General features: G+C 42.6%; 1 protein-coding gene across 5 annotated transcripts in view; it reads left to right on the top strand.

Moving 5' to 3' along the window:
- The window catches only part of CSNK1G3 (casein kinase 1 gamma 3), a 143,373-nt gene that overhangs the window by 75,548 nt on the left and 43,386 nt on the right, over positions 1–24,439 (top strand). For all 5 annotated transcript variants that reach the window (XM_075836127.1, XM_075836137.1, XM_075836119.1 and 2 more), the window contains exon 5: positions 24,108–24,256. In XM_075836127.1, coding sequence (XP_075692242.1) covers positions 24,108–24,256 — 149 coding nt within the window. The remainder of the gene's footprint in view (positions 1–24,107; positions 24,257–24,439) is intronic.

Here is a 24,439-nt window from a genome sequence, read left to right as displayed (position 1 = left end):
CTAATCCGCATCTAAAGTATAATACAATCCATGTGAATGGGGTTTAACAAAACATTATGCATTTGCAGCAGAGGGAGTCTGTCTGGATTTGAGGGAGCGCTGTGGATCTCTAAATGGCAAATTTATTCTGGATTTGTTCCAGATGTATATGGAACACAAAAAAAAGTCACCCTGAAATATTCCAGTTTTTACACTAGGCTTTACAATAGGATATCAGTCATCTCCTCACGACAGGCAGCATTAGAATTGGTAGGTCTCTATTATACAGCTGGATGCAGCTACCACAGGATCAATGAGGGATGGGGACACTCAGCTCTTCCTCGATGCACTGTGACCTCTGCACATGTCACAGAGCATGCCCACCACACTCTCCCATAGAAATCAATGAGTCATTTTTTTGTCTTAGGCTTCATTCACACGAGCGTATCAGTTTCACATGCCTGAATCTGGTCCGTTATACATCAGAGGGCTTTGCGAGTGGCATGCATTATTCACGCACTCGCAAAGCACATCTTTTTATTTATTTTTCAATTATTTTCAATTGAATTGATGTGCAAATCACACACCGCACATGGATGTGCATCCGTGTGCGGTGCGTGGTTTTCAATGGGTGATAGGTGCGTGAAAAACGCACCAATATAGGATATGCAGTGAGTTTTACACAACGGACACACACTGCGTGAAAACTCCTGCATGTGTGAACAGCCTAATTGAAATCAATGGATCCATGTGCTGTGCGTGATTTCCCTGCGCAGCACACAGACGTTATTCACGTTCGTCTGAATGAGCCCTTCGTTTTATGTCCAGATTCCTGCTGTAAACAGATCTCTGGAGCTCCGAGCAAGACGACGACACTCCTAATCCTGTAAATACAATAAAATGAATAAAGATAATACATTCCCCTTAAGCAGAAAACCGGTAGTACAAGGTTACCATAGGAATAAACGCCCTTTACGGTTATACATTTCTCTTTTAGTTTCTGTACTCTTTTTACTTTTATTATTAATAGCCATTCAGAAACACAGATTTTTCTATAGTGACCTATAATTCATTAACCTTTAGGAAAATGTCTCGTATGCTACGTAAACACTAGTGACCGTGCGAGTGGATATGCGATCTTCTACTTGTTGTCATTTGCTATCCATATTGATCTTTTGCTCTGAGGGTCCCAGAAGATCTGTCTGTCTCTGTCTCTCTCTCTCTCTCTCTCTCGCTTTCTCGCCATGCGTTTCCGGTTTACAGCCTCCTCTAATTTTTTATTTTTTTTTGCTGAATGAATTAATATAAGTTTTGTAAATTCCATAGCATTTTTGCCAGGCCTTCTAGAAGTGCTTATAGAGTGTCACCCCATTATAAGTGCCCTGTCTCCTACATAAGGAGATCGGCGCTATAATGTAGGTGACGGTAATGCTTTTTATTTAGAAAAACTATTTTTACCACTTTATGAGCGATTTTTAGCTTTATGCTAATTAGTTTCTTAATGCCCAAGTGGGCGTGTCTTTACTTTAGACCAAGTGGGTGTTGTACAGAGGAGTGTATGACGCTGACCAATCAGCGTCATACACTTCTATCCATTCATTTACACTGCACTAGCGATATAGTTCTATCGCTATGTGCAGCCACACACACAAACCGTAACATTACTGCAGTGTCCTGATAATGAATATACATCACTACCAGCCTGGATATGTGTATTCAGAATCCTGTCACTTCTGAATCTGTTCTGTGAGATTTCCAGCAAGGCAAACGTAATCTCGCGAGATTACGATGTAAACTGTCATTTAAAACGAGATTACGTTTGCCTTGCTGGAAATCTCACAGAAAAGATTCAGACGTGTCAGGATTCTGAATACACATCCCGTCCTGGCTGGAGGTAATGTATATTCATTATCAGGACACTGCAGTAATGTTAGGGTTTGTGTATGTGGCTGCACATAACGATATAACTAGATCGCTAGTGCTGTGTAAATGAATGGAGAGGAGTGCATGAGGCTGATTGGTCAGCGTCATACACTCCTCTGTACAACGCCCACTTGGTCTAAAGTAAAAACACGCCCACTTGGGCATTAAGAAACTCATTAGCATAAAGCTAAAAATAGATCGTTTTTCTAAATAAAAAACACTGCTGTCACCTACATTATAGCGCCCATCTCCTTATGTAGGAGATTGTCGCCACATTATAAGTGCCATGAGTCTCTTTAACTGAGGACATGCAGGACGTGGGCTTCACATTGGTTTAATAACAATCTGACGTTAATAGAAGCATATGTTGGGGAACGTTTCAGTGGTTACCTGCTTATATCTGGGGGCATATAAATATAACCGGAGGATCGGCATCCATATCTGTTGCAGTAGTTTGTTGTGCGCATTTTTCTTTTTTAATGTTGCTTTTTCTGAGGCACACCATTGTTTTTCTACTTTTACTGAGTGGGCAGAGAAAAGCACCGATCACTGTGTTACAAGTACAGAGAGAGAAGAAAAATAATATATAATCACTACAATTTTGGGTGTTCGTCTCAAAAAGGTTTACTGTACTAGTAATTTCATGATGTAGGATTAGAGAGGCTGTCTTACAAAGAATTATCCTTACGGGGAAGTCTGTTGCCTCATGATAGATGTGCTCAGAACCAAATATGCAAAGGACCAACCAAGTACTCTGCATGTGTCAGGACGTGTTACATACATGGAAGCTCGATCTGTCACCAACCTGCTCCTGTTTTATGTTTTTGCACGGATCATGTAAGAATTATATAATCTATACTGCACTGTGAGGAGGTTATTGTCCTCATAGAACTCCTGAATGTCTGTGATCTTTAGGGATTCTGCCCTTTTTATAATACATAATTTAGCAGCTTTCTCTACATGATGACAGCTGATTGACCCTTTTATGTGACCACCCATTCATTTCTGTTTCAACCGTCCATGTGATTGGTCAAAGCCATGACTGAAGCTTCAGAAACATAAGTGTCTAGACTAGCGGATCAGGGTGTAATTTTTTTTTGGGGGCTTGCGCAAAGTGGCAAATGATCACCCGAATTCGGCTGATCATGCCACATACGTGTAGCTGTTGCCAACCACCGAAAAACCTTTTTCAACCCAGCCAAACACGTTCTCCCCTGATACTATATTTAAAACATTGATTATGACTCAAGATAGCGACTCTCTGAGGATACAGGCTCTGTTCACATCATGACAGAGGTACATGTCGCTAAGATATCCCAATGTATCCCCCTTCTCAGGCATACAGGGGGCTATGTCGCGAATAGGCTGCCGTTGTGAAATAAAAAGTGTACCACTTTTTTTTTTTATTTTTATATATATATATATATATATATATATATATATATATATATATATATATATATATATATATACGGTTACCTTTTGTATGGAATAGCATAGTCTACTATGGTATTCCATACCATAAAGAGTATGCAGACTAATACCTGTTGACTTATTACAAAAGGACACTCTTTTGGCCAATGTCGGGCCTACAGGTGCTCAACATAGGGCCAAAACGTGATATGAGCAGAGTCTTATTTGTATAACCACTGTCAAAAGATATGGAGATTTTATCCCTGCATCAGTGCCAGGAGAAGGAGATTGTGCCCTTATGTCACAGGAGAACAGACCTCCATATACACAGATGTTGTTTTCTTATGGTGCCGTAGGCAGCCGATCAGTGCGGCTTCTGAGTGTTGGACCCCCACCGATCATATACTGATGACTTATCCTGTGGATAGGTCATCAGTATGAAAAACCGCCCTGTGACCAGACAACCCCTCAAAATCGTCACAAAACATTTTTTTAAAAAACTCTGTAAAAGTAGTACATCAGGAAAAACACTACCGTATATTAATTTTGTATCGCCGTAGTTGAATTGACCTGCAGAATAAAGTTAACATGTCGTTTCTTTCTGCGCGGTCAAAGGCGTAAACCCAAAAACCAATGGAGGATTTTTTTTTTTTCCATTTCATCCTACATAGTTTTGTTTTTTTCAGTTTCCAAGTACATTATATATTAAACGGTGTCCATAAAAACTACAACTTGTCCCACAAAAAACAAGCCCTCATACGGCTATGTAGACGGAAAAATTTAGAGGAATAAAACTAAAATGAAACAAAATAAATTAAAGCCTGCAGTGCCGATGTATTAAAGTACGCTATCCACGAGGGTCTTCTCTTTGGGGCCTGGAAGAAAGCACTTAACTTTAATGTAAAAACTGAATAACGCTGTGATTCTATGTGTCCCCCCCCCCCCCAAACTAAGTGCTGGGGGGAGCCCCCCTCTAAAGATGAATTTCAGAAAGACCTCCACCACAAAGCTTCAGTACCATCTTGAATGAGCATTATCCTTATTCTAGTACAAACTCTCTTTAGTCTACGGATTCACAAGTATATTATTGGTGTCCAAGTGTGGGAGATGCTGCTTGTGCTGAGATGCTGCTTGTGCTTTTTCTTCTGCATATAATCTGAGGAAATGCAGAAAGGTGAAGGAGGATTACTGGGCCTTGTTCTCATTGTGTCAGCCGGAGCTTCACAAGGACGTCTGTGTCGGTGCTCCAGTCACCTTGTTAGTTTCCTGTATGTATAGTACAGCTGCAACAAGTAGTGTTTTCATTTATATAGTGTACTGTATCTATTGCAGCCACGGAATGTAAATCATCTATTGAGAGAGCTTTTCATTTAATCATTCTCAGACTTTCCCTGGGAAAGCTTCTGTCTAGAGATTTACAACTGACCGGATTCATCTTGCATTGGTGTGGAGTTGTTTTCTAGACTGTACTACCCTCAAAATAAAATGGAGTCTTCGGCCAATGACTGTTAGTGAGAACTCCGCCTTTATCTGATCATCTAGAGCAGGTGTCTCAAACTGGGCCGGGTAAGTGGGCCACATATAGAAAAAATGTGAAGTGGTCGGGCCGCATTACTTTCAAATTTGATACAATACAAAATTATTGTTAATAAATTTAGTTATTTGAACTACTATAACACGATATTACTATAATAATACCGCTAGGTTTAAAATTTCAGATATTTCTCCACATGCTTATGTCACCAATCCAGTTTTCCAGTTTAAGTGTCGCTAAATGCAGTCCGGCGGCTCAGTTAGCAGCGTTTGGCAGACACATGTGCCGCAGTGCCCTCGGTGGATGCTGCCGCAGTGCCCTCGGTGGATGCTGCCGCAGTGCCCTCGGTGGATGCCGCCGCAGTGCCCTCGGTGGATGCTGCCCAGATCTGGGGTCCCGGAGCAAAGCCACTTCTAGCACTCTGCCTTGGATTCCAGTTCTGCTCCTGACATCACTGGGACTCCTGCTTTGGGGAATCCCTTGACATCATTGTCGATGTATGGACAGCGATGTCAGAGGCTTCCCCAGAGTCCCGGAGCAGAGCTGATACTAGCGCTCTGCCTGGGACTCCGGCTCTGGGGAAGCTCCAGACATCGTGTGTCCAAACATGGACAGCGATGTCAGGGAATTCCACAGAGTCCCGGAGCAGAGCCGATACTAGCGCTCTGTCCGGGACTACGCTCTGGGAAAGACCTTGACACACTGTCCATATATGGACAGCGATGTCAGGGAATTCCACAGAGTCCCGGAGCAGAGCCTGTACTAGCGCTCTGCACGGGACTCCGGCTCTGGGGAAGCCCCAGACATCGCTGTTCATATGCGGACAGCGATGTCAGGGAATTCCAGAGTCTCGGAGCAGAGCTGATACTAGCGGCTCTGTATCCCGTGGGCCGCGTGCTTGAGACCCCTGATCTAGAGCAAGACCATAGGAATACACCGGTTATATTTGTACCAGCATGGACGCCTCTTGAAGTTTGGCTAATTTATAGTGGCTTTTGCATGGTTATATTTGTCTACATTTACCACAAGAATTACAAAATACAGTTGATAGTGATTTACAGCGTGCTCAAACATGGGCTGCAGCGATCTCTGTTATACTTATAAAGCTGTAGTCTAGACAGAGCTCAAAAGCAAAAAAAACCTCTTATTTAGAGAAGCACAAGTACATGTTTTAAGAAATAAAGTACATTATGTGCTATGAGGGTACCATTTCAGGGCAGCTCTACATTTAAAAGAGGGTGCCCTCTCATACAGGACCCTCCTCATTTGGCCAAAGCAGGCATCCGCTACAAAGAGCATGTCCATACATTATATAAACAGCCCATTGAATGTTATAGGAACCGTGTAAGGGCTTGTCCACACGTATCTTTGCTGCAGAAAATGTCTGGTTTTGACTGCAGGATATGGTGTGTATTTTGCAGCGTTTTTCACAATACTGAAGAATGGAGACATCTTCTCTGAAAAACGGAGAAATTCTGTCCACTTTCTGCAACAGGAATTGACCTGCTGCGGTCCGAACGATACACCGCAGGTCAATTTCTGCTCTGAATATTTACGCAGTGTATGGATGAGCTTTGTTAAATCACACCACTTTGCTGCTACTGTATTCTGCTGTGTATTTTCCATCCGCAATTCCGGACTGAAAATACGCAGCAATTCTGCTACGTGTGGACAAGCCCTAATGCTCAATTTTTCCAATCGGTGGGGCTGTAATGGAATTAAAATTGGCTGCTGGGTACCCTCCTAGATTACAGCTGATCACTCGGGGGGTGCCCACCAAAAGGACACCTTGTAAAGTCTATTGTTTGGCGACCCTGCTAACAAAGGGAATTGTCCAGAGCCAACAACCCCATTAAAGGTAAACCAGTTACTGGTGTTGATGTCACACAGATTTTCTTTCATTTATTGTTGCAGTCAACCAAAAATATAATGTATTCTGTGCTAAAGTGGTAATCTGCTTTTACCCTTACCAGGAAAGATTTTCTGAATACTTTCCGCTCCGTGCACACAAAGCAAAAGGAAACTTATAGTATATAGTAATGTGGCTAAATGTCGGAGGTGAAGTTAACCGGTTCATCTGCTAAGAGTTCCTCTCTCCATCTGAGAATAGAAGCAAAAACCCACCCAGGTAGTACACAACAACTATATTCTGTTCTGCACCACGGGATTCAGTTTCTTTGTCACATCATGATGTTGATAAACTGGTTTGTAGTTTTTCATCTTTAACATAGTTTTGTGTAGAAAGTCGGCATTCTTGAGTATCACATGCTCGACAACCACACACTTATTTGACTGTAATAAAAATTGTTTAACAATCTTTTACAAATCACCACAACTGAAGTAATGTTACTAGGCGGATTTATGTGTGGAATTCTAAAGGATTCCGCCTAAGAAAATTCCAGTGCAGGGCGTTCGCTCTATGGATTGGTACAGTAACCTTCCTCTCGGTTATTTCTTGGCTTTGTAATTCATTCCTTAAAGGAATTTACTAGGCTTATGTTAATACAGCTTAAATAGGTATTCCCATTTTAGACAACACACAGGATAGGCCATAATTGTCAGATGGGGGGGGGGGTCCCAAACACCTGATAAGGTGGAGAATCCAGTGAAGAGGTAGTCGGGCTGTGCTCAGCTGTTTCCTTAACTCCCACAGAAATGAATCATTTGGGAGATAGGTGCAGGTCCCAGAGGTGTGACCCGTACCTGTGGATATGCCATAAATGTCTAAGATGGGAATACCCATTCAGTCTTTGTATAATGAAAATTTCTACAACTTTAACCTCTTCCCGAAATTTGTCGTAACTATTCGTCATGGAAAGCCAGTGCTTACCGCAATTTGTCATATACTTACGACAAATGTATGGCACCATCTCAGAAGTGGTGTCGGTGCCATCATCCCCGGGTGCCAGCTGCATGTTACAGCTGACACCCTGCTGTAATGGCGGGGACCGAAATTAGCTCCGATCTCTGCCATTAACCCCTTAAATGCAGCGGTCAAAAACGATCGCTGCATTTAAGGGGTTTGCAGCTCATCTGGGGTGCCGGTGGTTGGAAACCGGAGGCCTAATATTGGCCTCCCTGTCTGCCTAGTACGGAAGCCTTCCAGGCCCCGACCGGAGGTGGGGCCTGAAAGGCTTCTGTAGCCGATGGCACCGGCTCAGGAGCTGCAACGGTGCGGAGTGTGGACCAAGAGGGGATAAGAAACTACACTATTTATCAGTGCGACACTGGCCTGTGCATAAAGGATTGCCTTACATCGTAACGCATATCTATGGATTTTTTTTTTTTTTTTTAACCCCATTGTTATACCACCGGACTATGCCCCTGATGTACTGTGCCCAGTTTACATGTAGCCCCACATTATAAATGGAAACCCCAGCAATACACAAACAAAATTACTGGCACCAAATGGCGCTCCCTCCCTTCTGAGCCCTACTGTGTGCCCAAACAGCTGTTTACTTCCACATATAAGGAATCACCATACCCGTTAAACAATTTTTGGGGTGTGTGGCACAAGCTGGGCACGACGTTTGCCACTGAAATGGCATAACTAGGGAAAATTTTAAAATTTTACTTTGCACCATCCGCAGCACATTCATTAATGCAAAAGACCTGTTTGTGAAAATGCTCACTGCATTCCTTAACCCCTTCGCGCACCCAGACGTGCTATTACGTCCGGTTGCGGGTGGTGATGTTTAGAGCGCGCTCCATGTGCTGCGGATGTCGGCTGTATCTTACAGCGGACACCCGGGACTAACAGCCAGGAGCAGCGATCGCGCTGTTCCTGGCTGTTTAACCCCTCAAATGCTGTGGTCAATCGTGACCGCAGCATCTGAGGCGTTGAAAAGAGGGGGCGGCCCCCTCCGACAGCTCATCCCCCCCCCCCACCCCCTGCAACTAGATCGCGGGGTGACTATGGTTGTCATGGCAGCCCAGGGGCCCAATTAAGGCCCCCAGAGCTGCCTTCACTCTGCCTCAAAAGGCTGTAGAAATTATAATATACTGCAATACGATTGCTGATTCAAGTCCCCTAGGGGGGCTAATAAAGTATGTAAAAAAAAAACGTTTTAAGTAGTGAGAAAAAAATATATTATATTTTTCCCCTGAAAGAAATGTAAGAAGTAAACACAATTGGTATCGCTGCGTTCATAAGTCTCAACTGAACTATTACAATATAGCGTTATTTAACTTGAACACCGTGTAAAACGCCAAAATCTGTTTTTTGGTCAACTTGGCTCTAAAAAAAAATATAATAAGTGATCAGAAGCTTCTACGTACCAAAAATTAGTACCGATAAAAACGACATCTCCTTTCAGAATGTGGCAACACAAAACATTTTTTTTAACAGTTTATGAAAAGTAGTAAAATATAAAAAAAAAACCTATATAAATTTGGTATCTCCGTAATCGTATTGAGCCACAGAATAAAGATAAGTTGTCATTTTTACCGCACGGTGAAAGCCGTAAAAACGAAACCCCAAAAACTATTGCGGAATCACATTTTTTTTTCCAACTTGAGCACGCAAATAATATTTTTTTCAGTTTCCCAGTACATTTATATGGAACTATAAATGGTACCAAAAGAAACTACAACTCCTCCTGCAAAACATAAGCCCTCACACCACTCTTGGAATTTGGGGAGTGGAATATGAAATAAAAAAATGTCTTCGTCCCGAAGGGGTTAATAAATGCAACGAGGCGTGTAGTTTCCAAAATGGTGTACTACTTACATTTCACCTCAGAACCCTGCAATTGTGAACCAATACTTTGTAAATCGCCAAATGTGGGGGTGCTTTTTCTCCTTTAATTTGTTGAGAAAATGAAAAATTTTGAGGTAAAGCTACGTCTTATTGGGAAAAAATTAAATTTTTATTTTCACTGCCCGATTCAAATTAAATGTATGAAGCACATGTGTGTTCAAAAAGCTCACTACACCACTAGATGAATGTCTCAAGGGGTATAGTTTCCCAAATGAAGTCACTTTTGGATAGTTTCCACTTTACTGGTACCTTAGGGGCTTTGCAAATGCGACATGGTGCCAAGAAACCAATCTAGCAAAATCTGCGCTACAAAAGCCTAATGGGGCGCTCCTTCTCTTCTGATTCTTTCCGTGTGCCCAAATAGCAGTTTATGTCCATTTATGGGGTATTTCCGTACTCCGGAGAAGTTGCTTTACAATTGTCGGGGGGGGGGCTTTTTCTTTTTTTATTCCTTGTGGACTTTTTTTTTTTAAGCTAAAGCTACATCTTATTCTAAAAAAAATTTCATTTTTCATTTTCACGTCCAAATTCTAAAAATCTATGAAACACCTGTGGGGTCAAAATGCTCACTACATCCCTAGATGAATTCCTTGTGGGGTGAAGTTTCCAAAATGGGGTCTTTTTTGGGGCGGTTTCTTTGTTTTGGCATAACAAGACTTCTTCAAACCTGTGTTTGTCCAGTAGCACGCTAGGGATGTTTCTAAAAACTGCAGAATCTGGGCAATAAATATTGAGTCGCGTTTCTCTGGTAAAACCTTCTGTGTTACAGAAAAAATTTTAACTATGAATTTCTGCAAAAAAAATACAATTTGTAAATTTCACCTCCACTTTTAATTCTTGTGAAATGCCTAAAGGGTTAAGAAACTTTCCAAGGGCTGTTTTGAATACTTTGAGGGGTGCTGTTTTTCATATAGGGTGACTTATGGGGGTTTGTATTATATGTGCCCCTCAAAGCCACTTCACAACTGAACTGGTCCCTGTAAAAATAGCCTTTTGAAATTTTCTTGAAAATGTTACAAGGCTTAGAACTTCAGCAGAATTGTAACGTCCTTGAAAAATAAAAGGATGTTCAAAAAATGATGGCAATCTAAAGTAGACATATGGGGGATGTTCATTAGCAATTCCGTTGTCCGGTCTGTCTTGCAAGCCGATACATTTAAATTTAGAAAAATGCTAATTTCTGCTATTTTCCGCAAAATTTTGGTGTTTTTTACAATTAAGTACTGAATGTATCGAGCAAATTTTACCACCAACTTAAAGTATAATGTGTCACGAGAAAACAATCTCCGAATGGCTTGGATAGGTGAAAGCATTCCCAAGTTATTACCACATAAAGTGACAAGTCACATTTGAAAAATGAGGCTGTCAGGAAGGTCAAAAGTGGCTGCAGCGGGAAGGGGTTAATGTACTTTGTTTTTCTCCTTGTTCCCATTGTTATCAAACTGTCAGTAAAAAAAAAACTGCAAATTACATTTTTATACCATCTAGTCAATTCCCTGAGCTAAGCACAGATACGGTATACCAAACTGTCAGGACATGGGATGGATTTGTGTTAAGTAGCTCCAAGAGGATTCAAACTGGTGAGGAGATAGGGAAATAGTTGAGCAGGTTTCTGTATTTTCCTAAAGATTATAATGGTGTTAGGCCTCATGCACACGACCGTAAAAACTCCCGTTATTACGGGTCGTGATTACGACCCCTAATAACGGGCTCATAGACTTCTATTGGCGACGGGTGCCTTCCCGTTTTCTCACGGGAAGGTGCCCGTGCCGTTGAAAAAGATAGAACATGTCCTATTTCAGGCCGTAATAACGGCACGGACAGTCCATAGAAGTCTATGGAGCTCTCGTAATGACGGGTGGCTACATGTGTGCACCCGTCATTACGGCAGCGTTGCTAAGCGACGTCAGTAAATAGTCACTGTCCAGGGAGCTGAAAGAGTTAACTGATCGGCAGTAACTCTTTCAGCACCCTGGACAGTGACTACCGATCAGTATAAACCTGTAAAAAATAAAAATAAAAGACTTTCATACTTACCGACAACTTCCTGCTTCCTCCAGTCCGGTCTCCCGCCCGTTGCCTTGGTGACGCGTCCCTCTCGACATCCGGCCCGACGTCCTGGATGACGTTTCAGGCCATGTGACCGCTGCAGCCAATCACAGGTCAATCACAGGCTGCAGCGGTCACATGGACTGCCGCGTCATCCAGGGATGTCGGGCTGGATGTGAAGAGAGGGACGCGTCACCAAGACAACGGCCGGGTAAGTATGAATTTCTTTAACTTTTATTACAGAAAAGGCTGTCCCTTCTCTCTATCCTGCACTGATAGAGAGAAGGGGCTGCCGATTAGTGCAGTGCTATTTTGCCGCCAAAAACGTGCTCATAAATACGGGTGGAATACGTGTGACACCGGACCCATATTTACGAGCACGGGTTCGTAAATACTGGTGCAAAACGGGTGGAATACGTGTGACACCGGACCCGTATTTACGGGTGGGAAAAAATACGGTCGTGTGCATGAGGCCTTACTCTGTAAATTTCTCCCATTCTCCATTTAAGATCTATGGAAGACCCTGCGGTCAGACCCTACTGATCTAATGTCTATGAAATATTAAATTAATACGCCATAAATGTTAATCCTGGGAAAACCCCTATTAAGGGGTTCACACTTTTTTGCAGGCAGAATAATCTGCCTCAAAATTCCTTAAGGTCTTTTTCTGCGTTTTTCAGCCGTGGCCATTGAGCGCCGCAATCTGCCATCTGAGGGCAGCATAAAGTAGTGCCACAGACCTTTATTCCAGCGCTGTATTACTATTCAGTGATTAGTAGTTTTTATAAACATCAGTTTTTCCCATGCAGCCCATATTCCTGAGCTATGGCTAACCCCGCCTACTCACCATTGATTGGCAGCTTTTTCCCCATAATGTGCACAGGGAGAGAGGCCCGCCCACCGGAATATCAGCAGTGGGTGGACTGTATGAGGAGAGAGCTGTCAATCAGTGTCCAGTGGGCGGGGCTAGCTGCTGTTCAGAAATATGGGCAGCATGAGAATTTGTTTCTATTTAAAATCACGTTATCGTTGACAAGTGATACAGCATTGGAATCAAGGTCCCATACAAGTCCCTACTTTATGCTGCACTCAGATAGGACAGCATAATCCTGGTGACAGATTCTCTTTTAAGGCTTCGTTCACATCTGCTTCGGCAATCCGCTCGTGTGTTCGGTCTTACATGTCCGTCAGGGAAACACAAACGGAATCCAAACTGAAGCAAATGGAAACCATAGGTTTCCGTTTGGATCATCATTGATTTCAATGGTGACAGATCCAGTGCAAATGGCTGCAAACGGAAACTTATGGTTTCAGTTTGGATTCCGTTCATGGGTTCCCCTGACGGAAAGGTCCGACAGAACCTGTGAACGGAGTCCTGACGCGGATGTGAATAAAGCCTTAGACTGGAGAATGGCAACGTTTCTAAAGCGCAGTTTTGGGATGCCTTGCCAGCCAAGCTTGACAGTACATCCTGACAGTTAACCTGTGGTTCTCCCGTTGTGGTATTCTTGCTCAATTTCTTCAGTCCTGATTTATATCCTTTTGGATGTAACAGATCTCCTCTTTCCTGCTGCCAAGCATTTCAGACATGGTTAACTAAAAGGGAGTGTTGTTTCTACATTTTGACTTAAATTACATGACTTACATGTGGTGTCTCAGTAGCATATGCCATAGCTCAAGCATTTGAACTATTTGGCCCGGTGCCACCTTTATACCAAACTACCTTTTTCCCCTAAATTCTTCTGAGCTAATTTTCCTTTGTTTTTAGCTCCAAGGAACAGACATTCTTATTGCTGTATTCCAGACTCCTGGTAGAAGAACTGCAGCTGTTCTGTGCTGTCATCGTTCTCTGGTTTACTGTAATGCCTTGTATCCATTTTGGGCTAATTTTCAAGGGGTGGTCATCATAAATGGCACTTCTCACCTATTTGTAAGTACAGCAGGACCTACTGTTTTTGTTGGATATAGCAACCCATACAACTAGGAGGTGGGATGAAACAATCCGTAAGTTAGCTGGGGTTACTTCAGAAGTTCACGATTTTACTTTGTAGCCATTAAAGGGATAGTAGTCAAGGCTCCAAGTCATCTGTTTCGTAAAGTAGGAGTAGCTGCTCCTCTGGGGTGTGGCAGTAGATTACATAGTAGTAAGTCAGGCAGCTGGTTAGGTTCCTATAGACCAGGGATACTCCTCTAGTTTTAGTAAAAGTCCGCTCACCTGGGTCTTGGGAAGGTCCGAGCTGAACACCTACAAAGTTTGCGAAACATTAACAAGACGACCTCTTACTGTTGAACTATTTAGGAGGTATGAACATTGCACTACCCTTGTGGCTGTGTACACCCATGTAGGAACAGTCTTGTCCTGTATCTGTGATGCAGTATCAAAGCCTCCTGAACCTACTACAGAAGTAATACTGTGTCTACGGTAGGTGCACCCATGTCCGCCATGTGATATGTGGAGAGCGACTGGTGACTTCTTGTAGGCAGTTCTGGGGCTACCTGAACATTGTAATATACTGTTCTTGGGGATCATTGTGAGTGCATATAGATCACCATGCAGGCTGTAAGAGTCATATATACAATTACTACTGTATGGCGTATTTTTTTTTTTTTTTTAAATGTCCGGTTGTTGACTGTTATACAACTCCGAGTGTAGGCTACTCACTAGTCTGCTAGAAAGCCACAGGGATTGAAAAACCCCTTGCAGCTCTGTGTGTTAATCGATAACATTTTATAATCTGTAACATAAATATTATATATATTATGTATTCGGCTAAGTTCACACAGAGCTTTTTTGACGCGGAAACCGCGCCGCAAAACTCGTCAAAAACGGCCCAAAAATGGCTCCCATTGATTTCAATGGGAGGCGGAGGCGTCGTTTTCCTGCGAGTGGTAAAATCGGGACGGGATGTCTATTCACAATCCCGACCCTTCGGTAACGTTTGTGTGTGACTTACTCACACAGCACATCGAGATCACGCTGTGCTCTCATTTGCAGTGAGATCTCGCGAGATTAAGCTTGCTGTGCTGTAAATCACACACAAACGTTACAGAGGTGTCGGGATTGTGAATAGACATCCCGTCCTGGCTTGAGGTGATGTCTATTTACTGTCAAGACACTTCAGTAACGTTAATGTGGGTGTATGTGGTTGCACATAGTGAACAACGCATGTGCTGAGTACATGAATGGAGAGAAGTGTATGACGCTGATTGGTCAGCCTCATACACTCCTTTGTACAACGCCCACTTGGTCAAAAGTAAAAACACACCTAGTTGTCTATTAAGAAAGTCATTAGCATAAATCTAAAATCGGTGCTAACTTGGTGAAAATTGATTGTTTTTCTAAATAAAAACCACTGTTATCTACATTACAGCGCCGATCACATTATGTAGGAGATAGGACACTTATAATGTGGTGACAGAGCCTCTTTAATATAAAGCAGGCAGTTTCGATTTTTAGACTGGCTTTACCACAAACCAGTATATTTGTTTGATTATTTAAGTTATTTATATAAAGAAAGGCTGAAGTCTAGATTAGTCTGCAAGATCTGGGGTAGAATATTACTCTACCCAAGCAGAAGTGTACTCCTCTGCATTACCCTTACATTTGCAGTCAACACAATCCAACCAATCTCATTAGTAAAATACTTCATAAAGGAAACCTGTCACTAGGTTTGGAGCCACTAAACCACAAGCATGCCATTATGAAGCTTGGTGCTCCAAACATGCCCACGTCAAAACCGGACATTTCGGTAATAGTTAGTAAAAATAACTTACAGGTTATGGAGTAGAGTCCTGAGATGAATCCAGTGGCTTCAGGCGGTAGTGCAATGCGCAGATGATCGGAGGACAGCCAAGGTAAACTATCCTCTACTTCATCTGTGCAATGCACACGCGTCTAACACCGCTGGACTTCTCTTGGTAAATTGTTATTTCTTTCACTAACTATTGCAGAAACGTCCGGTTTTGACGTGGGCATGTCTGGAACACGAAGTTTCCTTTAACCCCTTCGGGACGGAGCCATTTTTTAATTTTTTGTTTTTCACTCCCCGCATTCCAGCCATAACTTTTGTGGTGTGAGGGTTTCTTTTTTGTGGGTGGAGTTGTAGTTTTCTTTTGGTACCATTTATAGTTCCATATAATGTACTAGGAAACGGAGAAATTATTTACGGGCTGAAGTGGATTTTGTTTTTTGGGTTTCGTTTTTGCGGCGATCACCGTGCGGTAAAACGACAACTTCACTGTATTCTGTGGCTCTATACGATTACGAAATACCAAATTTATATAGTTTATTTATTTTTTTTATATTTTACTACTTTTATTGATAATAAACTTTTGTTAAATGTTTTGTCGCCACATTCTGAGAGCCATCACTTTTTTATTTTTTCACCGAGTGAGCGGTGTGAGGGCTTATTTTTTGCGGGACGATCTGTAGTTTTTATCGGTATCATTTTTTGGTACGTAGAACTTTTTAATCCAAACTTTTTTTATGACATATTTTTTTAGAGCGAAGTTGACCAAAAAAAACTGATTTTGACGGGTTTTTAATTTTTTTTTCATTTCTTACGGCGTTCACCATGCACGTTAAAGAACGCTATATTGTAATAGTTCAGACTTTTACGCACGCAGCGATACCAATTTTGTTTATTTTTTTATATATTTTTTACATTACTTTAGGGGGAAAATGGGAAAAGGGTTTTTTGTTTTTTTTAACTTTCAATATTTTATTTTATTTTTTCACTACTAAAACCTTTTTTTCACACACTTTATTAGCTCCCCTATGGGACTTGAACCAGCGATCGTTAGATCTAACGTATTGCAGTATATCATCATTTTTACAGGCATCTGTTAAGCTCTGCCACAGGCAGGGCTTAGCAGAGACACAGCGAAGGCAGCCCTGGGGGCCTTTTTAAGGCCCCTGGGCTACCATAACAACCGGCGTCACCCCCCCCCCCCCGATCTCACTCCGGGGGGCGATGAGCTGTCAGAGGGGGCCACCCCCCCCTCTTTTTAACGCCTAAGATGCTGCAGTCGCGATCGCTGCTCCCAGCTGTTAGTCCCGAGTGTCCGCTGTAAAATACAGCAGTCACCCACAGCATATGGAGTGCGATCCGCGCGTGAGCGCGCGCCAATCCTCATCCCCTGCACCCGGATGTAATGGCATGTCAGGGTGCGCGAAGGGGTTAAAGGCTATGGACACCTTTGACATGGAAAGAATGATTTTTTTTTTTCTTTTACATGGGTCAGTGGTTACCTGTAGTTGAATGGAAAAAAAACTGTTCCACTAAGTTTTTCTGCGATTTCCATTCCAAGAAGAACTCCCATGAAATGTATTTATTTGCCTGTTTATAATGGTCATCTTGCACATGTAAATGATATTTATTTGTTCACTGAGAGTCTATTATACAAAATGCAGGCTCCGTTCGGCTCCCCCGTGCGGTCATGTAATCTGTAAACTGACTCGCCGATTCACGCAGGGTCTGATGTGTGGACCGGAAGCCTGTTTCTCTTTGCAATTCTATACAATTTACATACTGAGTCTTATAGACTTACATAGAGAAACTGGCTTCCGCATCACACATAAGACGCTGTGTGAATCGGAAGTCCGTTTACAGTTCCTGCATTTTGTATAATAGACTCTGTGAGCAAATAAATATTATTTATGTGTGCAAGATGCCCATTAAAAACGGGTAAAGAAAAATAAAAATTGACATGGGAATTCCTTAATTAATATTCAGACATTCTGATATGCAGTTTGCAACCTGCCCCTAGTTTCATACTTTTCGTAATACAATCTAGATGTGAGTTGTGTGTGTCCAGGATGCTGCTGCCTTCATGATATCTTTTTTTTTTTTTTTATCAAAGCTTCATTCCTGTACTGCTTTCTCTCTACACTAACAACCTGTGGGATTCCCCCTGACCACACTTTGATCTGTCGTGTACAACCTTCTCCCCCTTACTGCTTTTTTTCTCTAACACTGGGAGAAGGGATGGGGGGAGAGCGTCTGGTGATTTGTCAGAATTTGCAGGACAACCAGCTTTTAAACAGGAATTACATTGATTCTACAGCACCAAAATGGTAGAACGTTGAATTTGTAGAAAGTTTCTTAATTTTGCATTTAGGAAGCAAAAACTCAGTACAAAGATGTACGTAACCTCTTGGCTACGCATGATGTAACTGTAGGTCATGGCTGTAAAGAAGGGGGTATGGAGCGGGCTCACAAGCAGAGCATGTTCCATACTTAGCAGGTGTCAGCTGTTACAGCCGACACTTCACTTTAGTGGCCAGGATCAAAACTAACTCTGATCCAGGCTGTTAAACCACTTGGATAACGCAGCCAATAGCGACCACTGCATTCACGCTATTAGAGGATGAGGATCCTAGAAGGCGTTTTGCGAGCTTGCGTATTTTGGACAAAATATCAACGAATACCTCTTGTTTGTTATTTTTTTTCAGGATGCAGCCAGACCTTGTAGTGTTGGGGGAGAATAGTGTCAGTACTGTGTTTTGTACACTGATCTAATAGTATGGGTGTTACTAATAGGCTGGGAGCCAGCATGGTGCACTACATGTAACCGCGTGACTGGCTCACTTATAGAAGCCTTATCTGTGTGCAATTGTTAGGTTGTATTCAGATGTAGAGGTGTGGTTAAAACCGCTTTAAAAAAAAACAGATCCGACTACCACGTGTTTTTACTGGGACTTGATGTATTTTTCTATGCGGTTCTTGTGAAAATGGCTTTCTCCTATAATTTCCGCCAGTTTCTGGGGTAAATTTAAAACAAGCTGTTTTTTTAACTGGTGTAACTTGTGCAGCATGTAATAGGGAGGGCTGCACAAACTCTGGGGCACTTTACATTATTTAGATATCGGTGCTGTTATATTTGGCGCCCGATATTTAAATAACCCCCTGAACAGTCAACGGGGCGTGTTACTATGGCTATGGCTGTGACACTGTCCAATCAGATATGGACAGTGTTACAGCAAAAGCGAGGAGAGTGTGCAAGCGTGCACGCACACACTCTAAGGCCTGATTTACACGAGCGTGTGCGTTTTGCGCACGCAAAAAACGTGGCGTTTTGTGTGCGCAAAAGGCACTTAACAGCTGCGTGTGTCATCACACACGCAGCCGCCATCATTTTGACACTCCGTTTGGATGGTTGTAAACAGAAAAGCACGTGGTGCTTTTCTGTTTACATTCAGAGTTTGACAGCTGTTGCGCGAATCACGCAATTTGCACGGAAGTGCTTCCGTGCGACCTGCGTTGTTTTCACGCACCCATTGACTTCAATGGCTGCGTGGTTTTCACGCACCTGTTGACTTCAATGGGTGCGTGATGCGCGAACAGCGCACAAAGAAAGGACATGTCATGAGTTTTACGCAACCCACTCGCGCTGCGCAAAACTCACGCACTGCCCCATAGCCTAATATAGGTGCGTACGACACGCGTGAAAAGCACGCGCGTATATTACGCTCGTGTAAATGATGACTAACTCTTCAGCTTCCGTCTTCTGCCGAACTGGCAAGGGGGCAGTGTAAAGAGCTGTGGAGAGGAGATCGGGCATGCGCGCTCTCATCTCTTCAGCTCTTGTGAGAGATCAGTCTTCTACTTTGTCTACCGAACTGGTAAGGGGGCGTGTCTCTGCTACGGACAGTGTTAAAAGGGCTGGGGAGCTCTTACACTGTCCATAACAGTGACACGCCCCATTGCCAGTTCGGCAGAAGACTGATCTTCAAAGCTGAAGAGTGAGAGTGTGCGCGTGGGCGCACACACTCTCTCTCCTCGCTTTGCATGTAACACTGTCCATATCTGATTGGACAGTGTCACAGCCATAGTAACACGCGCCCTTGCCAGTACACGCCCCGTTGACTGTTCAGGGGGTTTATTTAAATATCAGGCGCCAAATATAACTGCACCGATATCTAAATAACGGAGGAGCCCTCCCCATTACATGCTGCACTCAGCTGCACGTGTATGGGGAGGTGAAAGGTTCTCTTTAAGTAAATATGGTGGGACCGCCGGGTGGTTATCCCATTCATCTGAGCTCTGCCCACTTTTTTTTCTTTCTTCCAATACTGGCAAGTGACTGAATCGGCCCAAAAGTCGCAATTTTTATGACTTTTGGGCGGTTTGCGACTTTTCTAGGCCAGAAAATTGGCAGAGAAACGTTATTCTATTCCCCCCAATAGTCTCAGAACTGTGTAGACCGCACTCTTGACAGTCACTACTTTAACTCTTTATTATTAAACGAAGCTAGAGCCTGTGGGTATGTTCACATGTTCCGGTCATGGTAATGTTGAGAACCTCATCAAAGTCGTGTTGAAAACCGCATGTAAGTACTGCATGTGTTTTACCACAAATTGCTACGATTTTGCAATGCGGAAATGTACAGGTGAAACATGTTAAAAAAATAAGTGTGCAGCCTGTGCAAACTGCACGGCCGATTACCGCATCGCAAAAACTGCAGCAAAATACGGTTATGTTGTGTGTTTTTTGCCCGCCCTGCACACTACCACTACATGTAGACGTTCTCTTAAAAGTTGGAGTGACGTTTGGAGTCTTCGTCGCGCATTTGGTCAGATTTAACAGGAAGAATAACGCTGCACGCAACATGATTGAAACCTTGACGTTCTATTATGTCGACTGATCCAGCACCTCGTCATGACTAAATGGAACAGGTGTCAACACCTCCATTTTTTTTTTTTTTTGCCTTGATAGGGCGCTCCCGTCCACCGGCTGTGCAGGGCGTTGCAACACCGCGCCATTCACTTGATAGTATAATCTGTAATGGCATAATGCTGAGGAGATGGGGATATTCACTTTTTCAGTTTTTCATTTCAACATACAGATATTATAATGGCTATTAAGGATCTGTCTATCTTGAACCAAAAAAACAGGTTTTATCCTTGGGACAACATAAAGGGATAAACCAATCTAAGCAGATTTATTGACAGCTGCTGAAACCAGCTGTACGGTGGCGTTCAGTGTCCTGTGCCATTCAACCAGCGCTCCTTTCATAGGAAATTGTGTGTTGGTGAAACTGACTTGTTGTTTTTCTAATGTTCTGCATATATGTGTGGGTGTATCTAAACGGAGTGTTAAACGGCTTGTGTTGGCATTTACCTGTTTTGCTGTGCAGCAGCGTTCAGGAGATAGGTGCGGGTCCCAAATCTGTCAGACATTTATGGCATATTCTGTGGATATGCCATAAATGTCTGTCGTGACACAACCCCTTTAGGGTCAGTTCACACTGAGTTGTTTTTTTTACATGTTTTTGGACGCGGAAAAGGTGCCAAAAAAACGTCCGAAAATGCCTCCCATTGATTTCAATGTGAGGCGGAGGTGTTTTTTGTCCCGCGAGCGGAAAAAACGGCTTGCGGGAAAAACAAGGGACATGCCCTATCTTCGGGCGTTTACGCCTCTGACCTCCCATTGACATCAATGGGAGGCAGAGATAGCGTATTTCGCGTTTTTTTTTTTTTTGTTTGAACCCGGCCTTAAAGTGGAGCTCAGTCAGTGAATGTAAAATCTAGCTCTTCTGTAAACAATCATGAAGACCTTTTTGTTCTTCTTATTTTGCTTCCTTGAAACCATCAAGCAGCAGATTCACTTTTTACGGTGACGATTGTTGACATGGCCCTGGCTTGTAGGATACTGAATGTGACCTAAGCTTTCGCTGGGTATAATGTGCTGGTCGTTTTCAGCCAGTTTGGTTATGGTCTTTTTGTGTTACCCGCCCCCCCCCCTCCCCCTTTAAATGTCCCTTTACTTTCCACTGAATAAATTCTGATATGTTTTGGCTCCATAAATGCCCCGGGCCGGGTTTTAATAATGTATTCCCTGCTACTCGCTCTTTATAAGTGCTGTAAGACTGCCATAACCTGAACTATAAATTATTTAGTATTGACTCCCAGTTACCACCTTTACTATTCCCTAGACGAACAACATTATTATCAATTTATCAGTCTTCGGTGTATATAAGCCAGTATGGCTGCAGCGACTGCTTTATCGGAGGCTTGATGGCCGTGCTCATGTACAGGCAATGTGAGATTGGCACAGGGCAATGGGAGATTGGCACACAGCAAGGTTTTCACTTGTTAAATCCTATTCATAATTCTAGAGAAAATCTAGATGTGCGGTCTGGAACAAGACTTTAGAACAAACCTATTCAGTGTGTGACCCATAGACATATATTTTTTTGTATACAGTGTGATCAATTATTGGTACGATCTTGAAGCCACATGAAGGCATGTTCACACGGGGCACATTTGTTGTAGAAAGCTCTGAAACTGTCCCGTTTATCTGAATGGGGCTTGTAGAAAACCACGGACGTGCTTCAAAAAACCCAATTTACATGTCCGGAACTGATTTTCAGTTGCAGAATTGTCTGCTGTATGTGACGACCTGTAGGATAAGACAACACCGCGACATTGACTACGACACACGTCGCACAGTCAAGGATCACTGTCGCGCTGCCTGCGTCGCAAGTAATGAAAGTGAACATGGTCGCTTTGCAACCCGCGAAAGCGCGCGACACGACTGTCTAAAGGAATCCAGTGGGTTTGGATTTCTTGCGACTATTTAGCTGCAACTTATGGGTTACAAAGCGTGATGCAGCGATCTTTGGCCGGGTGACGCTGCCAAAGTTGCTGTGTAGCCATGTTTACATGGTCAGAATTGTATGATTTCTGCCACAGATTCTTTTAAAAACCCACGTGGGTGCGTAGCTTAGACCAACCCACGACCATCTCTCTAGGCTGCACGTGTAAATGAAGTCTTAGGGTGTGTTCACACGTTGCAGTCCATTTGCGGTGTGGTTTTGCTGCGCTTTTGTGAGAATCACGGCAAGAAAAGCACATTGACTGCAACGTGTGAACGGAGCCTGAGTTCTACAGAATGTGTTTGCTTGACGACTGGCATTGTATGTTTATAAGAAGCTTGTCCTGTACAGATACGCTTCTATTGGATTGTAATTCTTCAGGCTGTTATTTGAAAATATGTCATAGATAAATCCTTTTTTGTCCATTCTCCATATGCGTAATCCTGCTTAATCCACTATATTAAACTGGATTCATGAAAACATGGCTAAGCCTGTGTTGGTTTTGTGCAAACTGAAATGGAATCTGAACAATTTCAGCAAACTGTGATTTTTACCTCAGCCGTGTGTCTGATGTGACATTGCTATACATGTTCTGTTACCAGAAGTGAATGAAATATATTAGGAACCGGCTTCCGTGGTTCATCTAGAACGGTCATCTGCACTTGTGTGGTAGAGCGGGAAATGTTTATTGGAAGGAACCACCCTGTTTGCGTTACGTTTCCAGTATTGATTTGGTTTGTGTTCTTTGTGCCCGCTCCAGTGCCTCTAATCTTAAAGGTGTATTACAATTTCAGCAAGTACAGGTTATTTTTTTTTGAATAATGAAAAGTTATGCTTTATTTTGCTTGCTCACATTTATAAAGATCTCTGCTTATAGAAACTTACATTGTTTACTTCCAGCGGATACAAATCTGTCCTGGTCATGTGATGGGGGCACAGGTTCATAGCGCATTACAATTTCTCACAAATTGCCATAGGGCAACAAATAGTGCCCCCGTGCTACCTATCACTATTAAAATATAACCTTTTATTATTTAACTAAATTCTACTTCAGAAATAATAAAAAAACAAAATGTTTAACGACCAGATACTTGTGAAGGTGTTTTTTATTACAATAGTTTGCTACAATGTTTCTTTCTGCTCCCCAAACATGTCTATTGTCCTATTTGTATATAATGAGGCTGATGTATTCCTCTCTACCTCTGACCTCTCACAGCTCTATTGTAGGGGTATTCTTTTATCCATCTCTTCGCTGCAGTCTATCAATGTATACACATGGGCTTCTAGTACACAGTGAATGGCGGTGCCGAAATAAAAACCACTGCAATGACACTCCCTGACGAGGCGTCATCAGGTCCGGGGTAATGTGGCCAATGGCTTCCTATTGAAAACGGAGGAATTGATAGAGAAAATATTTTCTGAAATCCTGTAACTTTTCGTTATAGAACGAATAACATTTATTTGCTGAAACTCATTTGACATGTAGCTTTGCTTTGGAGGTGCACCGGCTTACGCAATTTCTTTGTCTGCAAATTCCTTTTATTTGGCCTTGGAGCCGACAGCCCATTTATAACCGTCGTATAATTTGCCTATGGAGAATAAGTGACAGAAACTCATAAATACTCTGTCGTTTAGTTGATCGGCCTTGTGCCTTCCCTGCTTTAGTCTTCGATTGCAGCAATATCTATTGCAATGGGGGGAAAAAAATCGTGCCGGTTTGCCGATAACAATTTTGGCATCCGATAGGTCTACTACTTACATATAATAAGTTATTAATGTCTTAATTTTAGCAGATGTTCCATTATGATTCTCAGGCATACTTTGTAATCTTTCTCGTTTCTCTTCCATTAGATGGTGTACCTCAGGTTTATTACTTCGGTCCTTGCGGTAAATACAACGCCATGGTGCTAGAACTACTGGGGCCAAGTTTGGAAGACTTATTCGACTTGTGTGACAGAACGTTCTCCCTGAAAACCGTTCTTATGATAGCCATACAGCTGGTAAGTAACGTGGATCTGTGTTCTCCTCACTTTTTTTTAAAATCTAATTTGTCATCTTGTCTAGTTGTGTTCACGGCTGATCAGTTGTTTTAATGCCATGTCTGATATCATAGATGGTGAACCTTTTACAGTACAACTGTGCACAGTGTTTGAAATGTAGATTTAGGGTATATTCACACGTGG

Source organism: Rhinoderma darwinii, chromosome 1, assembly GCF_050947455.1.
Source record: "Rhinoderma darwinii isolate aRhiDar2 chromosome 1, aRhiDar2.hap1, whole genome shotgun sequence".
Classification (NCBI taxonomy): Eukaryota; Metazoa; Chordata; class Amphibia; order Anura; family Rhinodermatidae; genus Rhinoderma; species Rhinoderma darwinii.
The sequence above is the reverse complement of the archived record's forward strand: the minus strand, read 5'-3'. Positions and strand labels throughout refer to the sequence as shown.